At 38.4% G+C, this 25517-nt stretch overlaps 1 protein-coding gene across 12 annotated transcripts in view; it reads right to left on the bottom strand.

The window, feature by feature from the left end:
• Nucleotides 1–650: 650 nt before the first annotated feature.
• Nucleotides 651–25517, bottom strand: part of FAM185A (family with sequence similarity 185 member A) — a 77467-nt gene continuing 52600 nt past the window's right edge. For 4 of the 12 annotated variants that reach the window (XR_015162728.1, XR_015162725.1, XM_086397084.1 and 1 more), the window contains 2 exons: nt 24763–24897; nt 651–3365 (listed from right to left, as the gene is read on the bottom strand). Coding sequence is in view for 6 of the 12 variants with exons in the window: in XM_086397084.1 (XP_086253210.1) it covers nt 3253–3365; nt 24763–24897 (248 nt within the window). In the remaining 6 variants the exon portion in view is untranslated. The remainder of the gene's footprint in view (nt 3366–24762; nt 24898–25517) is intronic. The other 8 variants (XM_086397087.1, XM_086397085.1, XM_086397083.1 and 5 more) reach the window with 3 other exon arrangements.

Below are 25517 nucleotides of genomic sequence, written 5' to 3' on the forward strand. Positions count from 1 at the left end.
TTTTAACCACTAAGTATGATGTTTGCACTGATTTGTCATATATGGTCTTTATTATGCTGAGGTATGTTCCCTCTAGGCCCATTTTCTAGAGCATTTTTAAACATAAATGCATGCTGAACTTTGTCAAAACCTTTTCCTCCATCTATGGAGATGAGCATGTGGTTTTTATTATTCAGTGTGTTAATATGGTGTATCACATTGATTTGTATATACTGAGAAATTCTTGCATCCCTGAGATAAATCCCACTTGATCACCATGTATGATCCTTTTGATATATTGTTGGATGCCGAGGACCAGCCCCGGCTGATCCAGGGTATTCGAAGGGGAGACGGAGTCGGCGACTATTTACATATTTATCAAAGATATAAAGAGTAACAGAATGAGGATAGCTCAGTAGGAAAATTCAGTGGAGAAAAGAGGCTGAGCAACTTGGTTTATGCGGGAGACCAATAAAACTTCAAGACAAGAAGTTTGCACCACTTACGTAGGCCGCAGGCGTCCTTCCATTCTCCCGAAGGAGAGGAGACACTGAGGCCTCCCCAGTCGGATCTTAGAAGCCCAGGCATAATTAGTAAGCATGGTGGGTTCCGCGCTCCAGATGGAGACTCAGCTGGAAGTTAAAGGGAAGAATGACATGGGGAGACCAAGCTCTGGTGAGCAAGGCCCGTAGCTTTATTTTCAACAGGGGCTTTTATACCCAAGTTACACATAGAGGATAATAGGGGATGCAAAGTCAGAAAACCAGGGTTTCTTTCCTGCAAATTTATCGTATACAAATGGTTTAGGTGATTTACATCATCTTCTGGCCAGAAGGCCTATTAACATTTTATGGCTCTTGACAAGGACTTATCAACAAAGACTTATTTTCTCTAAGAGTAATTATTTTAAGGTTTGGCGCCATCTTCCGAAGATAAAATTGCATTCCTATAGGGCGAATGTGTAACGGGTTTACAACAAAGGAAAGAATTTATTACCTTAAGGGTCTAAAGTTACTAACACCAAGGCCACTACTTATTTTTTCTACATACCAACTATATTAATTAATACACATTCAAGGATACAATTCAGGGATGTGAAAACTTGACAACAAGCATTGGCTCATCAATGAAATCTTTTACTAGTTTTATTCTGACAGTTTCTAACTCTCTGAGAGGCTCTAAGCTATTTGAATATCTTAAGCTTCCCATGCCTCTCGAGGCTGGGAGACTGTAAACAATCGTATGCATAGCTGTAGGAGTCCGGGCAAACTTGTCAGGCGAGTTAGAGAGCCATCTGAGGGGTTTGGATTTAAACACTCCTAATTGCCCAGGAACTTTATTAATTGGAGCTGTAAGTTAACTCTTTGACAGAGAGAGTGAGATGGTGGTGGGGGACAGCCCCCAGTAAATCAGAGGTGAGAGCACAAAGCAATAAAGTAGGCAGACTCTGGTTTTTGGGGGAAGATGCTTGAGAATATCCGGGGGGACTCCCGAGGCTCGATTCCGCCTTTGTGTATGCCGAGCGTCCTTCCTCATGACCTTTGTCACGAGTGGAATGTCTCTCGCCGGCTCCCGACAGTTGGATTTGATTTGACAATATTTTGTTGAGTGTTTTCACATCAATATTCATCAGTTATAATGGCCTATAATTTGTATATGTGTATAATTATCTTTGTTAGTTTTGATCTTATGGTGATTTCTGGCCATGTAGAATGAGTTCTGCAGTGTTCTTTCCTCTGCAATTTTTTGGAATAGTTTAAGAAGTGTAAATGCTAACTAGTCTCTAAATGTTTGGTAGGATTCATCTGTGAAGCCATCTGGTCATCGACTTTTTGTTTGCTGGGAATTTTTTGTCACTAATTCAATTTCATTACTTATAATTGATCTGTTCATATTTTCTGAGTCAGTCTTGGGAGTCTACTATTGATTCCTTTTAGCATACATTTTTAGGATTTGCCTATTTCTTCAATGTTGTCCACTTTGTTGACATATAGTTGTTTGCAGTAGTCTCTTATGGTCCTTTGTATTCCAGTAGAATCAGTTGTAAATTCTCCTTTTTCATTTCTGACTTTATTGATTTGGATCTTTTTTTTCTTGATGAATCTGGCTAATGGTTTATCAATTCAGATTATCTTTTCAAAGAACAAGCTCTTAGCTTCACTGATCTTTTCTATTGTATTTTTTAAGAGTCTATTTCATTCATTTCTGCTCTGATTTTTATGATTTCTTCCCTTTGACTAATTTTGGGTTTTGTTTGTTTTTTTCCAAGACAGGAAAGTTTTCAGCTATTATGTCTTCAATTATGTTCTTAGCCTCTTTCTCTCTATTCTGTGGGGATCCTAAAATGCAAATAAAAATGAGCTTGACGTCTCAGAAGTCTCTTAAAATGTCCTCATTTCTATTCATTGTTTTCTCTTCAGCATAACTGATTTCCACTACTGTTTTCCAGCTTCAGATCCATTCCTCTGTATTATTTAGTCTACTACTGATTGATTTTAGTGTATTTTTCATTTCAGTTATTATATTTTTCATCTATGCTTGGTTGTTCTTTTTTTCTTTGTTAAAAACTTCTAACTTAGTCTGTGCAGCCATTCTTTCCCTAAGTTCTTTGGCCATTTTTATGATGACATCTTAAACTCTTTCTTGGTTAGATTTCATATCTCCTACTTCACTTAGTTCTTCTTCTGGGGTTTTTATCTCAATCCTTTGTTTGGAACATGGTCCTCTGTTGCCTCATTTTGCCTAACTAGCTGTTTTTGTTTTTTATGTATCTGACATGTTGGTTATGTTTTCCAATCATGAAGAAGTGATCTTCTGTGTTCCAGCAGTGCACTCTCATCAAAAGCTATACGCCTTAGGAGTTCCCCCTATAAGGGCATGGGTCTGTTTTGGCAGACTGACTGTGTAGGTGGTCTGGTAAGCTTGGTTGGCCCCTGATCTGTTTGGTTGCCAGGTGCTTCCTTGTGCAGAAGCTGCTGGCCATTGGTTGATGGAACCAGGTAATGAGGTGGTTGACTGTAGAGGCCTTGGGGCTAGTGCTAGGTAGTGTCAGCATCCAGGAGATCCCAGGACAAACAGGTATTTTTTAAAGTCAGTAAGTTTGTGGTAATTTGTTACGAAAGAAAACTAACAGCAAAGTACAAATTTTGAAAAGATTTCTCCAAGACATTCCAGTTTGTTGTTTTAAACATTTGTATGAACACAGGTATTTGCTTTTTTGTAGTCATAGATCTACTAGTCGTTGTTAAAAATTAGGAATATAATTCAAGTCATTCAGTCTTGCAGCTTCAGGGACTGAAACCAGCTTTGGCTTCTAAAACGTACAGTTCCTTTTGGGGCATCAGCCTTAATCCATTTTTCATGTTTGCTTGTTTGATTCAGGAATCCTGAAACACAAAATTGCATAAAGTTATATCCTGATTGACAAGAGCAATACTGACTACATATATCCTAACAATATATCTCTAAAACTAAAAAACATTTCAAAAAGCAAAAATCTTGGTAAAGATAGCCTGAACTGGAAGAGTTGCAAAGAGGTTAGTTACCTGGGCTTGTTCTCTCCTTTTTTTCCTCAAAACAACATGGAAAGAGAAACTACTCTGTTTTTTATTTATTCATTTTTGTATGCAGGTTTTAAAAAGAGCTTTATTTAAGTATAACTGACTAAATAATGCATATATTTAAAGTATGTAATAAGCTTTTACATATGAAAAGTCTGAAGAACCATCCTCAAGAGGTTTGACAGAAAACAACAAAATTCTGTAAAGTAATTATCCTTCGAAAAAAAAAATGAACATATCCACCACTCCCAAAAGTTTCCTTGTGTCCCTTTGTAATATTTCTCTCCTGCCCTGCTATGCCTGTCCTATCTGCACCTCTTCTAATCTCTCAACAATTACTAATCTATTTTGTGTCACTATGAATTAGTTGCATTTTCTAAGATTGTAAAAAATAGAATCATGCAATATGTACCCTATGTAGTCTTTTAAAAAATATCTAGGTTCTTTCAGCATAATTATTTTGAGGTTTGTTCACATTGTAGCATGTTTCAGGTGGTTTCCTTACACACATGCTGATCCATACTTTGCTAAATAGTCATGGGCACCCTGTTTAACCCGGCTCACTCTGGAACTTTCTCTTGTTAACTTTAGCAGCCCTTATCTCTTCCATGTGGTGAATCTGTTGGGCTCTGCCTGTGTTACCCCTCTCCCTGCCCTACAGCCTGGAAACTCTCAAGCTAATGGGCTATGGCAATCATTGTGCTCACCTGTTTTTTTTTTTTTTGCCATCTCTAGTCTGCTGCTGCTGCTGCTGCTGCTGCTGCTGCTGCTGCTGCTAAGTCGCTTCAGTCGTGTCCTACTCTGTGCGACCCCATAGACGGCAGCCCACCAGGTTCCCCCGTCCCTGGGATTCTCCAGGCAAGAACACTGGAGTGGGTTGCCATCTCCTTCTCCAATGCATGAAAGTGAAAAGTGAAAGTGAAGTCGCTCAGTTGTGTCTGACTCTTTAGTGACCCCATGGACTGCAGCCCACCAGGCTTCTCTGTCCATGGGATTTTCTAGGCAAGAGTACTGGAGTGGAGTGCCATTGTCTTCTCCGTCTCTAGTCTTCTAGTTGTCTTTTTTCTTTCAATCAAGGTAGTTAAGGTGTTATACCTCTGGCGTTCCACTGCAATTCTGGACTTAAGAAACCAGTCAAATCTGAACTGAGGAATATTGTGAATACACTGTCTGAATTCATATACATTTTCCGTGTTGAATCCAAGCACACAAATCAAGGAAACAAACTCTCTTCTCTACTACAGTTTTCTCCTTCCTTAGTATATATGATGTTCCCACCTGCTGAAAAGGTACTTTGTACCATCCAGTCTTTGTGTCAAGACTTTGTATCTTTCTTTGATACAAACCCTCTGAATTCTTGCCTCTCCCCTTTGATCTGAGCCATAATCTTGTCTGTTTCTTTACTGCATCTTTCACAAAAGACAGTTGAGTATTCAATGACTTCCTCTGGAGATTTTTCCTTCCATTTCTTTTGCTGTATTTCCAGTATCATCATATCCCAATTTCTCATCAAACTGCTTAAAATCTTTCTCATTGAACTGGTGAATCTTTGTGTTAGAGGCTTCTCTTTTTCCTCTAACCTTCATTATTAAGGGATTCACAATTTTGTCAACTTTAATCTCTTCATCTTTTTGTGCCTGTACTACATTTAATAGATCATGATTTCAAGGTATCTATAACCAACAGTTTTTCTATAGTATAAATTTCTTTTTCTAGTAATTAAAACAAACATTGAGGAAAGAACTGGTAATTCTGAATCAGTTCAGTTCAGTTGCTCAGTCATGTCCGACTCTTTGTAACCCCATGGACTGCAGCATGCCAGGCTTCCCTATCCATCACCATCTCCCGGAGGTTGCTCAAACTCATGTCCTTGAGTTGGTGATGCTATCCAACCATCTCAACCTCTGTCATCCCCTTCTCCTCCTGCCTTCAATCTTGCCCAGCATCAGGGTATTTCCCAGTGAGTCAGTTCTTCACATCAGGTGGCCAAAGTATTAAAACTTCAGCTTCAACATCAGTCCTTCCAATGAATATTCAGGACTGATTTCCTTTAGGATTGACTGATTTATCTCCTTGCAGTCCAAGGGACTTTCAAGAGTCTTCTCCAACACCACAGTACAAAAGCATCAATTCTTTGGTAATTCTGAATACCAATTGTTAAAACAACCAGGAATAATTAGAACTATTATTTTTTTACATATTTTAGCAACAATAGTAAAGTGTCAAAAATAGTAAGGGTTTCCCAAATACTTAAGATCTTTTGTTGTTCAGTCGCTCAGTCATGTCTGACTCTTTGTGACCCCATGGACTGCAGCAAGCCCGTTTTCCCTGTTCTTCACCATCTCCCAGAGTTTGCTCAAACTCATGGCCATTGAGTCAGTGATGCCATCAAACCGTCTCATTGTCTGTCATCCCCTTCTCCCTTCCATAAGCAAGCAACTCATGACTGGGGAGGTAAAATCTTTTAAAAAGTAAGACCTTTTACCTCCCCAATCATGAGTTGCTTGCTTATGGAAAGAGAAGCCAAATCTACCTATTTCCTTCTGCAGCAATAGAGACCATGCACAGTGCTATTACTACTAACAAACTGAACACACAAGTGATTATAGCTTATGAAAAATACTCACAAGCAAGACAGTTTATAAAGTTCCATTTAGCTTGCTGGAAAAGAGCTTTCTCTTGCCAATAAGTAATTTACTAAAAGCTCTGAACTTTGGGTTGAATCTGTGGAGACTCTAATTTGTAAAGTTTATAAATTCCTTCCTACACAAATCTTGTAACATGGATTGGAACTTGGAGTTGCAGAAACCTTGTTCCTTTTTTAATTCCCTTTGCCAATGAAAATCAGGTAATATTTTTTGACCAATTAATGGGAAATGACTATTCTATCCCCATGTGGCTTGGCTTCCATTAATTGGGAAAAAAGTTTATTCTCAGGATGTTTTTAAACTTATGCATTTGCTCTCAAAATCTGCCATGTTCAAATTTACCCAAGTATATAAATATTCAAGTTGGACATTTATATGATTGATTTCCAAATACCTAATTGAGAGGTGTTATACATGGTGATTGCAGACATGAAATTAAAAGAAGCTTACTCCTTGGAAGGAAAGTTATGACCAACCTAGACAGCATATTGAAAAGCAGAGACATTACTTTGCCAACAAAGGTCCATCTAGTCAAGGCTATGGTTTTTCCAGTGCTCATGTATGGATGTGAGAGTTGGACTGTGAAGAAAGCTGAGCACCAAAGAATTGATGCTTTTGAACTGTGGTGTTGGAGATAACTCTTGAGAGTCCCTTGGTCTGCAAGGAGATCCAACCAGTCCATTCTAAAGGAGATCAGTCCTGGGTGTTCTTTGGAAGGACTGATGCTAAAGCTGAAAACTCTAGTACTTTGGCCACTTCATGTGAAGAGTTGACTCATTGGAAAAGACTCTGATGCTGGGAGGGATTGGGGGCAGCAGGAGAAGGGGATGACAGAGGATGAGATGGCTGGATGGCAACACCGACTCGATGGACGTGAGTCTGGGTGAACTCCGGGAGTTGGTGATGGACAGGGAGACCTGGAGTGCTGCAATTCACGGGGTCACAGTCAGACACGACTGAGCAACTGAACTGAACTGAACACATTATTTAACCCAAAATGAACCTGATCTAATCAGCATTAGCCATGGACAAAGATAGGGCTGTAAGGAGTAACTGGCAAAATTTCTGTCTCTTGTTTAAAAACAGGCTTAAGCATCTTGGCTAAGGTGAGCTTCTTCCTGCCACCCACCCCAGCACTCCCCACTCCAAGCCCTGTAACTGACTTTATTTACCTTGGGTTCAGAGGGATAATTCTGATGCTGTCTTATTAGGAACCAATTAAATTTCATTGCATCACAGTTGGAGGATTCCCTCTTTTACATTATAAACACTAATGACCACACAAAGTGGGAAGCACAATGCTAAGTATCTTAGGGAGGTTTAAACAATGTATGCTGCTGCTGCTAAGTCACTTCAGTCGTGTGCGACTCTGTGTGACCCCATAGACGGCAGCCCACCAGGCTCCCCTGTCCCTGGGATTCTCCAGGCAAGAACACTGGAGTGGGTTGCCATTTTCTTCTCCAATGCATGAAAGTGAAAAGTGAAAGCGCACTCAGTCGTGTCCGACCTTTAGCATGGACTCAGCCTACCAAGCTCCTCCGTCATGGGATTTTTCCAGGCAAGAGTACTAGAGTGGGGTGCCATTGCCTTCTCCGTAAACAATGTATAGACATGCTAATATCCTCAAAAAGCTTACCAGCTGGCTAAGAAAATAAATTATACACTTAAGAAAAAGCATGAAAATAATTACTTTGAAATCTTATTATTTTATGTATTTCACAAACAAAAGCTCTAATACAAAACACAAGCACATAGTGAATATTTTAATGTTGTCAACATTCTTAAACTGTTTACATACAGTCTTCCCTTGACCAAAGTGCAACCCAGGACATCTTAACAAATTTCTACCAGAAAGTATTTTTGAGCTAGTTTTAATGCTGCCCATCATTGTATTTTCTCTCAATTATCAGGGATAATGACAAAGTCAACAGTAGACTAGGCTTTGAGCAAATATACAATTAATCAGTTTTGCCCAAGAAATATTATTCTGTGTCTAATTCCACCAACTGTATTTCTCATCTCAGATAATGTAGCTTTCATTTCTAGAAATTCAATTTTAGTCTGGCTATTTTCACTCAGCATAATGCCTTTAGGTTCTAGCAAAGTTGTATTAATAGATTGTTCTTTTTCATTATTGAACAGTACTCCGTTGTATGGTGTGACAATTTACTGGTAGAAGTATATTTTAGTCCTTTCCAGTTTGGGGCTATTGCAAATAAAGCTATGAATATTTGTGTACAGGTTTTTATGTGAAACACTAAGCTTCATTTCTCTAAAGTAAATGCCCAGGAATGTCATATGGATCATATGGTAGTTTCACATTTAGTATTTTTTTTTAACAAAATGCCAGACTGAATTCAGGAGTGGCTATATTATTTTACACACCCAACAGCAATGCAGGAGAGACCCAATCTCTCCACATCCTTGCCAGTATTTGATATTATCAGTATTTCTTATTTTAGCCATGCTAATAGGTATGCAGTAGCATCTCATTCTGGTTTTAATTCATATCTCACGATTGACTAGCGATATCAAACATATTTTTGTGTTTTCACGTGCTATCTTAAATTTTCTATGGCTGTACTGTTTCTTAAATTTTACATTATTATACTTCTATGTGCACAAATCTTTTTTTCTTCATTATTGGGAAGAGTTCCTCAGGGTAAGATTTGGCTACAGTTCAGTCTTTCTTGAATGACCAAAATAAACATGAAAACAAAACAATTTAAAAAGAAACAAACCTAGGCATCACACACAGAATTTACATGCTCTAAGACTGGGGTCTGCACTTTGATCTCTAGTCTAGGGAGTCAGCAAATTATGGCCCACAGGCCAAATCTGGCCTGATGCCTGTTTTTATAGCCTAAGAGCTAAGTATGACTTCTACATTTTTAAAGGGTTATAAAAAACAAAAGAGAATACACAACAGAAACCATATGTAGCCTGAAAAATCTAACATTTACAATCTGTCCTTAACATGTAAAGTTTGCGGATGAATAGAAACAAAACCTGATCTTTCTTTTTTGGTAAACCTTAACAAACAAAGCTGATGTCTATCTATTACACTCCCAGGATCTTAAACTTTAACAAAATGGAGAAACAAAAATACCATAAAAGCACAAATAATCTGAAGGCAGTTTCTACATTAACTCTCTGTCAAAGTATTTTTAAGCAGCCAGCCATAAACCTATAGCATTCTTCAATGTTACCAAATTTCTTCCTCATCATTCTGAAGCACATCTACATGACTGACAAATCAGCATTTCTCCAAATGCTATAAACTGGAAGAAAACCAAAACTTGTGTGTTCTAAAAAAGTTATTCCTATGAGTCATATCAAAAGACTAGACTTTTTTTTTCTTGTTTGGAAAGAAAATATTGCCTCTAGCTCTTAAAAGTGGCATCCTGTGGGCTTAGTCTCATTTCAACCTCTTTTCCAACCAATGAATTAGTTTTCCAATAGAAATCACAATACCATTAAATATATAAGTTTCTGGCATACAAACAAGCGGAGAACTCTCTTCTGACTTAGTAGTTTATTTTGATCCCAAATGAACTTACTTTTATCATGCTTTACATTTACAATTTGACTAAAATAAAGTGAACCCAGTAATAATTAATACCACTCTCCCTACCATGCAGACAATGTCAAACAAACAATTGTTTGGCTGACAACATACTTTATTTCTAATACTCTCTAATCATTTAAATTGGGGCTCTTTTAAGACAAAAGAACTTTGTACCACATGCACTTCTGGTCTTAGAGAATGGCTTGATATACAATGGAGAGGTTTCAAATTTAAGTTGGTGAATCCAGGTTAAAACTTAACAGAGAAATCAATTTATTTCTAGAAATATCTAACCTAAGCTATTCATCACCTATCCAATTTACCATATGTATGTGCTGTGCTGTGCTTAGTAGCTCAATCGTGTCCGACTCTTAGCGACCCCATGGACTGCAGCCCACCAGGCTCCTCTAACCATGGGGATTCTCCAGGCAAGTATACTGGAGTGGGTTGCCATGCCCTTGTCATGCCAGGGGAATCTTCCCAACCCAGGGATCGAACTCAGGTCTCCCACATTGCAGGCAGATTCTTTACCATTTGAGATACCAGGGAAGCCCTACCATATATGGGTAGAGCACAAAACTTTAGAATCAAGGATCTCAAAAGGATTAGAGAATACATCCTAAAGAACACACTGTGCATAACTCTTTAGTAGGTATTTAGCTTACCTTAGAATAGCAGGTATTTATAAATCACTTTAAGAATTATACAACATACATTTATTTATCAGTGATGGCAACAACAAGGGAAACCATGGAGCAGGAAATCAAATAAAATTATAGGCTGACACATGCTAACCCTGTGGGAAGCCTGAGCCCTAGGAACTAAAGTTTACTGGTGTGGTTTCTTATAGAAATCATGCTACAGATACAATCCAGACCTCTTAGCAGCGAGGGTATTTCTGTTTCTATGCCTCACAGACTCTGTAACGAAGGCCCAGAAGAGCTGAGCTCAGCTGCCTATAATAACAACTCACATATAAAGCTGCTCATTACTTCCAAAACTGGGTTTCAGATTGGAAATCTCTACAGAAAAAACAATCTGTTTTGATTTTCAAGACCTCTTAAATTATTACATCCGGTTCATAAAAGAGATCTGTGGACTTTTGAGCACCAGTTTTGAAATCAAAATGAAGCATGAAGGTTTCTCTAAACCCAATAACTTGTTCATACAGCTCTCTCTACAAAAGACTGCTGAAATCTTTATCTGAAATCTCTCTGTATTACCACTCTCATGGGTTTAATTTAATATCAGAGACAACCTACAGATCCATTTGGGGCCCAATCTCACAGTGTATCATGTGCCACTCGCCAAAAGAAATCTGATTCTTGGGCTGTGAGCAGGAAATAAACTTTGTTCTGCAATTTGGTCCTTCCTGGTTTAGGAAACAGGGGCTAGAGTATAAGACATAATAACACAAAAAATAATTAAATGGGCTAAGGAGCTTCATAATAACAAATGAGGTAAGCATACATCTTCCTCATAGCATCCATTTACAATCATAATTTAAAATTTGATACATTTTTAAGTATAATAAAAATCTGTAAATTGTAAAGTAAAAAATATTGCTAAAAATTGCTCATTATTTGACCCTTTAGCAATTAATAATCTTCTTGCTGGTAGACAGTCTTGCCTTGATGATGATGGCTGCTGACTGATTAGGGTGGTGGTTGCTGAAGGATGGAATGGATATGGCAATTTCCTAAAATAAAATAACGATGAAGTTTGCTCTACTGACTGACTCCTCCTTTCACAATTTCTCCATAGCATGCAATACTGTTTGATACCATTTTACCCACGGTAGAACTTTCAAAATTGGAGCTAATCCTCTCAAATCTTGCTCCTGCTTTATCAATTAAATTTGTGTGATATTCTAAATCCTTTGTTATAATTTCAAGTCTGCTAGCATCTTCACCAGGACTAGATTCCACCTCAAAAATATCACTCTCTTTGCTCATTCACAGAAGCAATTCCTCAATATTATAGTTTCATCATGAAACTGCAGTAATTTAGTCATATATTTCTGTGCTCTGCTTATAATTCAAGCTTTCTTGCATTTCTACTGTATCTGTAGTTACTTCCTCTACTGAAGTCCTGAACCCCTCAGAGTCATCCATGAGGGTTGGACTCAACTTTTTCCAAACTCTTTTCACTGTTGATATTTTGACCTCTTCCTATAAAATCAAATATTCTTAATGACATCTAGACTGGTGAATCCGTTCCAGAAGGTTTTCAGTTCATTTTGCTCAGATCCATCAGAGGAATCACTATCTTTGGCAGCTAGAGCCTTATGAAATTTATTTCTTAAACAGTAAGACTTGAAAGTTGAATTTACTCCACATCAACTTGGATGTTGTATCAGCAGGCAGGAAAACAATATTAACACCATTGTATGTCTCTATCACAGCTCTTAGGTGGCCAGGTACATTGTCTCAGAAGCAATATTTTGAATTTCTTTTTTTCTTCCTGAGTAGTAGGTAGCAACAGTCGGCTTAAAATATTCAGTAAACCGTGTTGTAAACAGATGTGCAAAACAAACCCAGGATTTGCTGTTCCATTTCTAGAGTACAGGCAGAGTCAGTTAGGTTCAGTTGCTCAGTCCTGTCCGAATCTGACACCATGGACTGAAGCACGCCAGGTTTCCCTGGATAGGTTAGGTGATGGGATAGGTTTCCCTATCCATCACCAACTCCCAGAGCTTGTACAAACTCATGTCCATCAGGTTGGTAATTCCATCCAACCATCTCATCCTCTATTGTCCCCTTCTCCTACTGCCTTCAATCTTTCCCAGCATCTTTTCCATGAGTCAGTTCCTCACATGAGGGGCCAAAGTATTAGAGCTTCAGCTTCAGCATCAGTCATTTAGTAATTTACTTCCAATGAGTATTCTGGACGGATTTCCTTTAGGATGGACTGGTTGGATCTCCTTGCAGTCCAAGGGACTCTCAAGAGTCTTCTCCAACAACACAGTTCAAAAGCATCAATTCTTCAGCACTCAGCTTTCTTTATGGTCCAACTCTCACATCTGTACATGACAACTGGAAAAACCATAGCTTTGACTGAATGGACCTTTGTCGGTCAAGTAATGTCTCTGCTTTTTATTATGCTGTCTAGGCTGGTCATAGCTTTCTTCCAAGGAGCAAGTGTCTTTTAATTTCATGGCTGTAGTCACCATCTGCATTAATTTTGGAGACCCCCAAAATAAAGTCTGTCACTGTTTCCATTATTTCCCCATCTATCTGCCATGAAGAGGTAGGACAGGATGCTATGATCTTAGTTTTCTGAATGTTGAGTTTTAAGCCAATTTTTTCACTCTCCTCTTTCACATCAAGAGGCTCTTTAGTTTTTCTTTGCTTTCTGCAATAAGGGTGGTGTCATCTGCATATCTGAAGTTATTGATACTTCTCTGGCAATCTTGATTCCAGCTTGTGCTTCATCCAGCCTGGCATTTCATATGATGTACTCTGCATAGAAGTTAAATAAGCAGGGTGACAAAATACACCCTTGATGTGCTCCTTTCCCAATTTGGAACCAGTCCATTATTCGAAGTCCAGTTCTACCTATTGCTTCTTGACTTGCATACAGATTTCTCAGGAGGCAGGTAAGGTGGTCTGGTACTCATATCTCTTGAAGAATTTTCCAGTTTGTTGTGATCCACAGAGTCAAAGGTTTTAGCATATTCAATGAAGCAGAAATAGTGTTTTTCTGGAATTCTGTTGCTTTTTCTATTTTCTTTAGGCCCACTTAACTTCGCATTCCAGGATGTCTGGCTCTAGGTGACTGATCACACCATCGTGGTTATCTGGGTCACTAAGATCTTTTTTGTATGGTTCTTCTTTGTATTCTTGCCACCTCTTCTTAATATCTTCTGCTTCTGTTAAGACCATATTGTTTCCACCCTGTATTGTGCCCATCTTTGCATGAAATGTTTCCTTGGTATCTCTAATTTTCTTGAAGAGATCTCTAGTCTTTTCTGCAGAGTAGGTTGAGCATAATTCTGAAGCTGTGTAGGATTTTTGGTATGGAAAATGGACACTTTAAGTCACCAGCTGCATTGGCCCCTAATAAAGTCTTCTGAAGCTTTGAAGCCAGACATTGACTTCTCTAGCTATGAAAGTCCTAGATGGAATTTTCTTCCAATGTAAGGCTGTTTCTTCTACATTGAAAATCTATTGTTTAGTGTAGTCACATTCATTAATTACCTTAGCTAGATCTTCTGGATAACTTGCTACAGTTTGTACATTAGCATTTGCTATTTCACCTTGCACTTTTACGATGGCTTCTTTCCTTAAACCATACTCTGTTAACTTCAAAGTTTTCTTTCGTAGTTTCCTCATCCTTCTCACCCTTTGTAGAATTGGAGAGAATTAGGGATTTGCTCTGGATTAGGTTTTGGCTTAAGGGAATGTTGTGGGTGGCTTGTTCTTCTATCCAAACCACTAAAACTTTCACCATATCAACAATAAGGCTGTTTCACTTTCTAATCATTCATGTGTTCACTGAAGTACCACTTTTAGTTTCCTTCAAGAACTTTTCCTTTGCATTCATAACTTGTTTACCTGTTTAGTGCAAGAGGCCAAGTTCACATCCTATTTTGGCTTCAACATGTGCTCCTCGTTAAGCTTAATCATTTCTAGCTTTTGATTTAAAGTGAGAGATATGGAACTTCTCCTGTCACTTGAATGCTTAGGACTCTTCCTTTCACTTGGAAGTTCCTTCCTTTCACTTGAACCCTTCCTTTCACTTGAACACTTATTAGATGCCATTGCAGGGTTATTTCATTACCCTATTTCAATAATGTCTCTCAGGAAACAGGGAGATCTGAGGAGAGGGAGAGAGACAGGTGAACAGCCAATTGGTGGAGCAATCAGATGACACAGAACCTTTATCAATTAAGTTCAATGTCTCATAGGGATCATCATGGTGTCCCAGAACAATTTTAACAGTAGCATCAAAGATCACAGATCACCAAAACACATATAATAACAATTTTAAAAATTAAAATACTGCGAGAATTAACAAAGTGAGATACAGAGACACAAAGGAAGCAAATGTTCTGGAAAAAATGGCACCAATATACAAGCTCCACACAGAATTGTCACAAAACTTCAATTTGTGAAAAACACTGTACCTGTGAAGTATAATAAAGTACAATAAAATGAGGTATACCTGTATCTATGTTTTTCAACCAAAACTTATTTAAGGCTTTTTATTCACTTGTTTTGGAGAAGGCAATGGCACCCCACTCCAGTACTCTTGCCTGGACAATCCCATTGACGGAGGAGCCTGGTAGGCTACAGTCCATCGGGTCGCGAAGATTCAGATATGACCGAGTGACTTCACTTTCACTTTTCGCTATCATGCATTGAAGGAAATGGCAACCACTCCAATGTTCTTGCCTGGAGAATCCCAGGGACGGGGGAGCCTGGTGGGCTGCCGTCTATGGGGTCGCACAGAGTCAGACACGACTGAAATGACTTAGCAGTAGCAGCAGCATTCACTTGTTTGATTTAAAATAGATGATTGTGGAGTCCAGGCCACTAAACTCTTTCCCCTGAATTACTGTGATAATCTGTTAATTATCATTAACTTTTCTTTCACCCACCATTGTCCTTTCCAATATTTCCCCACTCAACATTCAGTAATCTTTCTTTTGTTGCTGTTGTGTTGGGTCTCCATTGCTGTGCAGGGGCCTTTTCTAGTTGCGGCAAGAGGGGTTACTCTTTAGTTGTGGTGCATGGGCTTATCATTACGGTGGCATCTCTTGTTGCAGAGCACGGGTTCTACAGCATGCAGACTCACTAGTTGTGATCGCATGGACTTAGCTGCCCCGCAGCATGTGCACTCTTCCCAGACGATGGTTTGAATCCATGTCCCCTGCATTGCCAGGTGGATTTTAACCACTGGACCACTAGGAAGTTCAGTGATCTTTCTAATACACAGATCAGATTATATGAACTCCAGATTGAAACCTTGCAGTGCCTTTGAAGTGCATTTGCTATAAAAGCTAAATTAGCCCTCTATGATCTGACCCCTCTTGAACTCTCCAGCCTCCTTTTATACCACTCTGCCCCTCACTCGCTATACTCTATTGAACTTGTCTTACTTCCTCAAATTCACAATGCTAGTATAATTTAGACGTGCCACTTTCATGCTCTCACGGTACCATGCACATACCTTTATTACAACATTTATTCCACTTTATTATATTCATTGGTTTGTCTATCTTGCTTCACTAGGACATAAGCTTCTCATATGTCAGAGAGACCATGCTTTATTACCTTATCTTTGCACTCCTAGTTTCTAGCAGTACCTGACTCAATAAATGTTTTTTGAGTGACTGACCAAAAAAAGGAAAATAGAGACAACAGGAGGAGGAAGAACTAGCCTAGTAAAAGATAATATCTGTTTTTACATATATTAAGTTTAAAGTGGTACCTGTTTAGTGGAATGGAAATGGGCAAGAACTTAATAAAAGATATCAGGTCTGCAAATAATGATTTTATCTAATGACAGGACTACCAGGTATTCTTAGAGGATATAATGAGATCTTTTTTAAAAGGCTGAAATGATGAGAACAAGGTTTTGAAAAGGAACTTAAACCAAGTCTAAATTTCAGAAATGCATGATTTTATGAGTTACAGAATGAAAAGTAAAAATAATATTTATAATTCAAAATTCTAACATGAAAAATAATTTGATTATGCTATCATTCAGAGCATTATTAAATAAATTTGTATTATTACTTTATATTAAGGGGCCAAAAAAGGTAACTCTATTGGTTCTTTATCAAATTCAAGATATCATATCACAAGAAATTGATTCTTACCACATTTAACCTTAAAATTTTCATCAGATTTTCTCTGTGTAACCAAGAGTCTGAGTTAATCTGAAATTGTACAGGTGTTATTTTTTACTACTGCTACACTTTTTGCTAATATTTTATGATTTTAAGACTGCCTTTTTAACTTTTATGATTTATAAAATGAATATCTAAGTCAAAAACTTGATTTTTTTTTTTTTGGTCATTAAATAAATTCCTTTACTTTTGAGGAAATAAATTCTCCCTTCCCCCAAATAATCTCTACTCTCTGCCAAGATTTAATATAGTGGCTATTAATTATTGTGAAACTTGATCTCAAGAAGACACCCCACTGCCATCATCACCACCACAAATACTTCCTTTTTCTCAAGAAATCTCATGGGTAAGCCTGCAGCATACATTCACATACACACTTTCATTTCAGTGTCCTCTGCGCTAGAGACAAGATTGTGCAGCAGAAGGACTTGAGTTCATCTCTTCTCATGAAAACACCAAAACCACAACTAACTGCTAAGCGATCATCAACAAAAGATTCAAACTTACCAAAAATAATATTCTATATCCAAAGATGGAGAAGCTACAACAAGATGGTATAAGAGAAGTTTTCACAACATAATCAAATTCCATACCTGCTGAATCGGTGACCCACAGACTGGAAAATAATTACATTACAGAGGTCCTCCCATAGGAGTGAGAGTTCTGAGCCCCACATCAGGCTCCCCAGTCTGGAGGTCTGCCATCAAGAGGAGGAGCCCCCAGAGCATTTGGCTTTGAATGCCAGCAGGGCTGCAGTACAGGAGCTCCACAGGATTTGGGAAAACACAGAAACCACTCTCAGAGAGTGCACACAGGTTTCATGTGCGCACCCAGGAAAAACCAGTGACTCCATAGAAGCCTAGGCCAGACCTACTGGTGGATTTTTAAGGGGTTCTGGTGGAGGCAGGGATCAGCTGTGGCTCACTGTGGAGGCAAGGACACTAGTGGCAGACACCCCAGTGAACAATTATCATCCGAGTGAACTCTGCCAGAGGTCAACATTTTGACACTGAGACCCAACCCCACTAAAAGCCTGCAGGCTCCAGTGCTGGGAAGCCTCAGGACAAACAACTAATGGCGGGGTTGGGTGGTGGGTAGGGGGGCTGGGGTTGGGTAGGGGCTAAGGAAACAGCCATACCCATCAGAAGACAGGTTGCATAAAGTTGTCCTGAGCCAGCTCAGTTCAGTTCAGTGCCTCAGTTGTGTCAGACTCTTTGTGACCCCATGGACTGCAGTAAGCCAGGCTTGCCTGTCCATCACCAACTCCTGGAGCTTACTTAAACTCATGTCCATCAAGTTGGTGATGCCATCCAACCATCTCATCCTCTGTCGTCCCCTATTCCTCCTGTTTTCAATGTTGCCCAGCATCAGGGTCTTTTCCTTTTTTTTTTTTTATTTTATTTTATTTAACTTTACAATATTGTATTGGTTTTGCCATATATCAAAATGAATCTGCCACAGGTATACATGTGTTCCCCATCCTGAACCCTCCTCCCTCCTCCCTCCCCATACCATCCCTCTGGGTCGTCCCAGGGCACCAACCCCAAGCATCCAGTATCATGCATCGAACCTGGACTGGTGACTTGTTTCATACATGATATTATACATATTTCAATGCCATTCTCCCAAATCATCCCACCCTCTCCCTCTCCCTCTCCCACAGAGTCCAAAAGACTGTTCTATACATCAGTGTCTCTTTTGCTGTCTTGTATACAGGGTTATTGTTACCATCTTTCTAAATTCCATATATATGTGTTAGTATACTATATTGGTGTTTTTCTTTCTGGCTTACTTCACTCTGTATAATAGGTTCCAGTTTCATCCACCTTATTAGAACTGATTCAAATGTATTCTTTTTAATGGCTGAGTAATACTCCATTGTGTATATGTACCACAGCTTTCTTATCCATTCATCTGCTGATGGACATCTAGGTTGCTTCCATGTCCTGGCTATTATAAACAGTGCTGCGATGAACATTGGGGTACACGTGTCTCTTTCCCTTCTGGTTTCCTCAGTGTGTATGCCAGCAGTGGGATTGCTGGATCATAAGGCAGTTCTATTTCCAGTTTTTTAAGGACTCTTCACACTGTTCTCCATAGTGGCTGTACTAGTTTGCATTCCCACCAACTGTGTAAGAGGGTTCCCTTTTCTCCACACCCTCTCCAGCATTTATTGCTTGTAGACTCTTGGATCGCAGCCATTCTGACTGGCGTGAAATGGTACCTCATTGTGGTTTTGATTTGCATTTCTCTGATAATGAGTGATGTTGAGCATCTTTTCATGTGTTTGTTAGCCATCTGTATGTCTTCTTTGGAGAAATGTCTATTTAGTTCTTTGGCCCATTTTTTGATTGGGTCATTTATTTTTCTGGAATTGAGCTACAGGAGTTGCTTGTATATTTTTGAGATTAGTTGTTTGTCAGTTGCTTCATTTGCTATTATTTTCTCCCATTCTGAAGGCTGTCTTTTCACCTTGCTTATAGTTTCCTTTGTTGTGCAGAAGCTTTTAAGTTTAATTAGGTCCCATTTGTTTATTTTTGCTTTTATTTCCAATATTCTGGGAGGTGGGTCATAGAGGATCCTGCTGTGATGTATGTCGGAGAGTGTTTTGCCTATGTTCTCCTCTAGGAGTTTTATAGTTTCTGGTCTTACGTTTAGATCTTTAATCCATTTTGAGTTTATTTTTGTGTATGGTGTTAGAAAGTGCTCTAGTTTCATTCTTTTACAAGTGGTTGACCAGTTTTCCCAGCACCACTTGTTAAAGAGATTGTCTTTAATCCACTGTATATTCTTGCCTCCTTTGTCAAAGATAAGGTGTCCATATGTGTGTGGATTTATCTCTGGGCTTTCTATTTTGTTCCATTGATCTATATTTCTGTCTTTGTGCCAGTACCATACTGTCTTGATGACTGTGGCTTTGTAGTAGAACCTGAAGTCAAGCAGGTTGATTCCTCCAGTTCCATTCTTCTTTCTCAAGATAGCTTTGGCTATTCGAGGTTTGTTGTATTTCCATACAAATTGTGAAATTATTTGTTCTAGCTCTGTGAAGAATACCATTGGTAGCTTGATAGGCATTGCACTGAATCTATCCAATGAGTCAGTTCTTTGTATCACATGGTCAAAGTATTGGAGTTTTAGATTTAGAATCACTCTTTCCAATGAATATTCAGGATTGATTTCCTTTACAATTGACTGGTTTGATCTCCTTGCACTCCAAGGGACTCTCAAGACTCTTCTCCAACACCACAGTTCAAAAGCATCAATTCTTCAGTGCTCAGCTTTCTTTATAGTCCACCATGACCACTAGAAAAACCATAGCTTTGACTAGACAGACCTTTGTTGGCAAAGCTTTGTCTCTGCTTTTTATTATGCTGTCTAGGTTGGTCATAGCTTTTCTTCCAAGGAGCAAGGGTCTTTTAATTTCATGGCTGCAGTCACCATCTGCAGTGATTTTGGAGCCTCCCAAAATAAAGTCTGACACTGTTTCCACTGTTTCCCCATCTATTTGCCACGAAGTGATGGGACTGGATGCCATGATCTTTCTTTTCTGAATGTTGAGTTTTAAGCCAGCTTTTTCATTCTCCTCTTTCACTTTCAACAAGAGGCTCTTTAGTTCTTCGCTTTCTGCCATAAGGGTGGTGTCATCTGCATATCTGAGGTTATTGATATTTCTGGTAATCCTGATTCCAGTTTGTGCTTCATCCAGCCCAGCATTTTGCATGATGTATTCTGCATAGAAGTTCAATAAGCAGGGTGACAACATACAATATACAGGGTGACAATATACAATGTACTCCTTTCCAAAACTGGAACCAGTCTATTTTTCCATGTCCAGTTGTAACTGTTGCTTCTTGACTGGTATACAGATTTCTCAGGAGGTAGGTCAGGTGGTCTGGTATTATCACCTCTTTAAGAATTTCCACAGTTTGTTGTGATCTACACAGTCAAAGGCTTTGGCATAGTTGATAAAGCAGAAGTAGATGTTTTTTTGGAGCTCTCTTGCTTTCTCGATGATCTAGCAGAGGTTGGCAATTTGATCTCTGGTTCCTCTGTCTTACTTTCTAAATCTAGGTTGAACCTCTGGAAGTTCATGGTTCATGTACTGTTGAAGTCTGGCTTGGAGGATTTTCAGCAATACTTTGCCAGCATATGAGATGAGTGCAATTGTGCAGTAGTTTAAACATTCTTTGGCACTGCCTTTCTTTGGGATTGGAATGAAAACTGACCTTTTCCAGTCCTGTGGCCACTGCTGAGTTTTCCAGATTTGCTGGCATATTGAGTGCAGCAGCACTTTCACAGCATCATCTTTTAGGATTTTAATTAGCTCAATTGGAATTCCATCACCTCTACTAGCTTTGTCCATAGTGATGCTTTATAAGACCCACTTGACTTTGCATTCCAGGATGTCTGGCTCTAGGTGAGTGATCACACCATTGTGGTTATCTGGGTCATGAAGATCTTTTTTGCATAGTTCTTCTGTGTATTCTTGCCACCTCTTCTTAGTATCTTCTGCTTCTGTTAGGTCCATGCCATTTCTGTCCTTTATTGTGCTCATCTGCATGAAATGTTCCCTTGGTATCCATAATTTTCTTGAAGAGATCTCTAGTCCTCCCCATTCTATTATTTTCTTCTATTTGTTTGCGTTGATCCAGGAGGAAGGCTTTCTTATCTTTCCTTGCTATTCTTTGGAACTCTGCATTCAAATGAGTATATCTTTCCTTTTCTGCTTTGCCTTTCGCTTCTCTTCTTTTCACAGCTATTTGTAAGGCCTCCTCAGGCAGCCATTTTGCTTTTTTGCATTTCTTCTTCTTGGGGATGGTCTTGATCCCTATCTCCTGTACAATGTCATGAACCTCCATCCATAGTTCATCAGGCACTCTATCAGATCTAGTCCCTTAAATCTATTTCTCACTTTCACTGTATAATCATAAAGGATTTGATTTAGGTCATACCTGAATGGTCTAGTGGTTTTCCCTACTTTCTTCAATTTAAGTCTGAATTTAGCAATAAGGAGTTCATGATCTGAGTCACAGTCAGCTCCGGGTCTTGTTTTTGCTTCTCCACCTTTGGCTGCAAAGAATATAATCAATCTGATTTCAGTGTTGACCACCTCGTGATGTCCATGTGTAGAGTCTTCTCCTGTGTTGTTGGAAGAGGGTGTTTGCTATGACCAGGGCGTTTTCTTGGCAAAACTCTATTAGCCTTTGCCCTGCTTTATTTTGTACTCCAAGGCCAAATTTGCCTGTTACTCCAGGTAGCTCTTGACTTCCTACTTTTGCATTCCAGTCCCCTATAATGTAAATGACATCTGTTTTGGGTGTTAGTTCTATTAGGTCTTGTAGGTCTTCATAGAACTGTTCAACTTCAGCTTCTTTAGCATTACTGGTTGGGGCACAGACTTGGATTACTGTGATATTATAACGGTTTGCCTCAGAAACAAACAGAGATCATTCTGTCATTTTTGAGACTGCATCCAAGTACTGCATTTTGGACTCTTGTTGACCATGAGGGCTACTCCGTTTCTTGGTCCTGAGCCAAGAGCTGACTACAAATACATTCCTTGACATGGCCCTGCCCACCAGAGTGACAAGTCCCAACTCCACCCACCAGTGGGCAGGCACCAGTTCCACCCACCAGGAAGCCTGCCCAAGACCTTAGGCCAACTTCACCTCCCAGGAGGCAGATACTAGAACCAAGAAGAACTACAATCATGAGAAAAACAAACCATGAACATGGAAAGTTAGACAAAATGAGATAGCAGCAAAATATGTCCCAGGCAAAGGAACAAGATATAAGTACAGAAAAACAACTAAGTGAAGTGGAGATTGGCAAACTACCTGAAAAAGAATTGACAGAAATGATAGTAAAGATGGTCCAAGATCTCAGAAAATGCGTGGTACACGGACTGGACTGAGAGGATACAAGACATGGTTAATAAAGAACTAGAAGCCTTAAAGGATGGAGATGAACAATATAATAACTGAAATGAAAAATACACTAGAAGGAATCAAAGCAGAACAAATGAGGCAGAAGAATGAGTAAGTGAGTTGGAAGTCCGATTGATGGAAATCACTGCTGTGGAACAGAATAGAGAAAAAAGAATGAAAAGAAATAAAGACAAACTCAGAGATCTCTATGTTAAATGCACCAACATTCGCATTATAAGGGTCCGAGAAGGAGAAGAGAAAGAAAAAGGGAGGAAAAATATTTGAAGAGATAATAGTTTAGAATTTCTGTAACACAGGAAAGGAAACACTCAAGTTCAAGAAGTAAAAAGAGTCCATTATAGGATTAATCCCAGGAAGAACATACTGAGACACATATTAATCAAACTGACAAAAATTAGAGAAAATATTAAAAGCAATAAGAGAAAAGCAACAAACAACATAGAATCCTCATATGGTTATCAGCTGATTTTTTCAGCAGAAACTTGGCAGGCCAGAAGGAAGTGGCGCGATACATTTAAAGTGATGAAAGTGGAAAAACCCACAACAAAGAATACTCTACCCAGCAGGGCTCTCATTCAGATTTGATGAAGAAATCAAAAGCTTTATAGACAAGCAAAAGTTAAGAGAATTTAGCACCACCAGGTCAGCTTTAAAACAAATGGTGAAGGAACTTCTCTATGTGGAAAAGAAAAGGCCAAAATTAGAAACAAATTACAAATAGGAAAGCTCACCAATAAAGACAAACATAAAATAAAGATAGAGAATCATTCACACACAAATATGATATCAAAACCAGCAACCGTGAGGATAGTGCAAATGCAGGATATTGGAAACGCATTTGAAAGTAAGAGACCAGCAATTTAAAACAATCTTGCATATATATACATATAAAATTATATCAAAACCTCATGGTGATTTCAGTGTCTGTCTCAATTACACTCTGGTAAGATGTAAAGGAGAAGTTCACCGGCATTACTTATTACTTTTTTTTTTTTTACTATATAAATGTATTATCCATACCATAAATATTTTCTGAGGTAGTATCAGTTATCAGTATAGCCAAAGGTAATTAGAAAAAACGTGGAAAAACTTTACATATTTTTGGAATTAAGAATTTGTCAAACTAAAAGATCAAGTTTACAATGCGTACAATACCATACCAAACTCCTATTTCTTTATTACAATTATACAAAGTTAACTTCATATCTTACAATATAATATATGTGTTTACAGTTCAAACTGAAGAACACAAGTTTGAACTATGTGAATCCACTCACACAGATTTTTTAAAAATAATACATATGACATTACTACATGATCTGCAGTTTGTTGAATCTACAGATGTGGAACCACTAATATGGAGGACTCACTGAAAAGCTACAGCTGGAATTTTGACTTTGCACTCAAGTGGGGGACCAATGACCACAATTTCTCTGTCATTCAAGGGTCAACTGTAATTGATTTTTAAGACCAAGAATTAGAAAGCAACTATGCCAGAAAATAAAAAAAGAGAGATTTTTGGTTATAGTAAAAAACACAGAAAATAAAATTTACCATTTTATTTTGTTTTTTATTATAATCAAAATTAATCATTTTGTCAAATTATAATCATTTTAACTATTATAAAATCTACAGTTTAGTAGTGTTAAGTATATTCACATTGTTGTGCAACAGATCTCCAGAACTTTTTCATCTTTCAAAACTGAAACTTTATACCTGCTGAACAACTCCCCATTTTCCTCTCTCTCTATTTTGATTCTTTACATATCCCATGTAAATGTAATCAGACATTATTTGTCTTTCTGTGACTGGCTTATTTCACTTACTGTAGTGTCCTCAAGGTGCACTGATGTTGTAAGCATATAACAAGATTGCCTTCCTTTTAAAGGCTAAGTTCGCACACTCATGTTCATGACAACATTCACAGTAGCCAAGAGGTAGAAGCAACTCAAATTTATATTGATGGATGAATGTATAAATGAAATCTCTTTGATAGGAAAGTTTCTAAAATCTACTTTATCCAATGACAGGACTAAATGCCTGCAATTGTATTAGTGATAAGCAGCTGGAAGAAAAATGTGTCAAACATCACTATGTGACAACAGAAAAGAATAAAAGACTAAAGCTGCAGTTAAGTAGCATATTTCTACTTATAGATGGACAATGACTATTCATCTTACATATCAAAATGCAGTCTCCTTACCAGTAATTATCACACCATCATCTCTATGAGCTTCATTCATTTCTTCAACATGGACATCTGAGTTCACATCAATCTCTTTCCCTGATAACTGTAAATAAGCTTGAAGAGAAGATGGAACCTTGACAAGAATAGAGCCTGTGATGAATTTAATGGAGAGCTTATTTAATGCAAAGAAATAAAAAGTACTGCAGACTATTATAAAAATTATTTAAAGAGTAATATTGCTCCCAATAGTCTGTCTTTACTCATCAGTATATTTGATTTAAATAGCAATACCTTTTCCTCAGTCTCAGGTGGTCAACATCTCTTATTCCCAAGGCAATCACAGTATCTTTTGTCAAGAATATGAGCCACTAGGCCATCATGAACTACTATTTCTTCTTTTGCCAATAGTCTTAGTCCACTTGTCCAATACCAGAAAAGTGAGTTTAATAGACATGCAGCTTATAGACAGAATTTACCATTAATTGAGCATTTACCAAGAGCCAGACACCTTCATTACATCATCTTTTAACTTCCCTCTCAACTTTATGAGGTATTACTGTAATCCCAATTTTACAGGTAAGAACTTGCTCAAGTTTCCATGACAGCTATTGCTAGAATCAAGATCCATTGCAATGACAAGCCAGCACTCTTAATCATTGCAGTATTTCATACACTGCTACCTCACTGTATTACCAGACTTGTGATCTCACTGATCACTGTAACCTAACTAGAACCCTGAGCTCTTATGCTTTCAATAGTACCTTGTTTGT

The sequence above is a fragment of the Bos grunniens genome, chromosome 4 (assembly GCF_055505025.1).
Source record: "Bos grunniens cultivar Pamir isolate PY7600 chromosome 4, Bosgru_T2T1.0, whole genome shotgun sequence".
NCBI classification, from domain to species: Eukaryota; Metazoa; Chordata; class Mammalia; order Artiodactyla; family Bovidae; genus Bos; species Bos grunniens.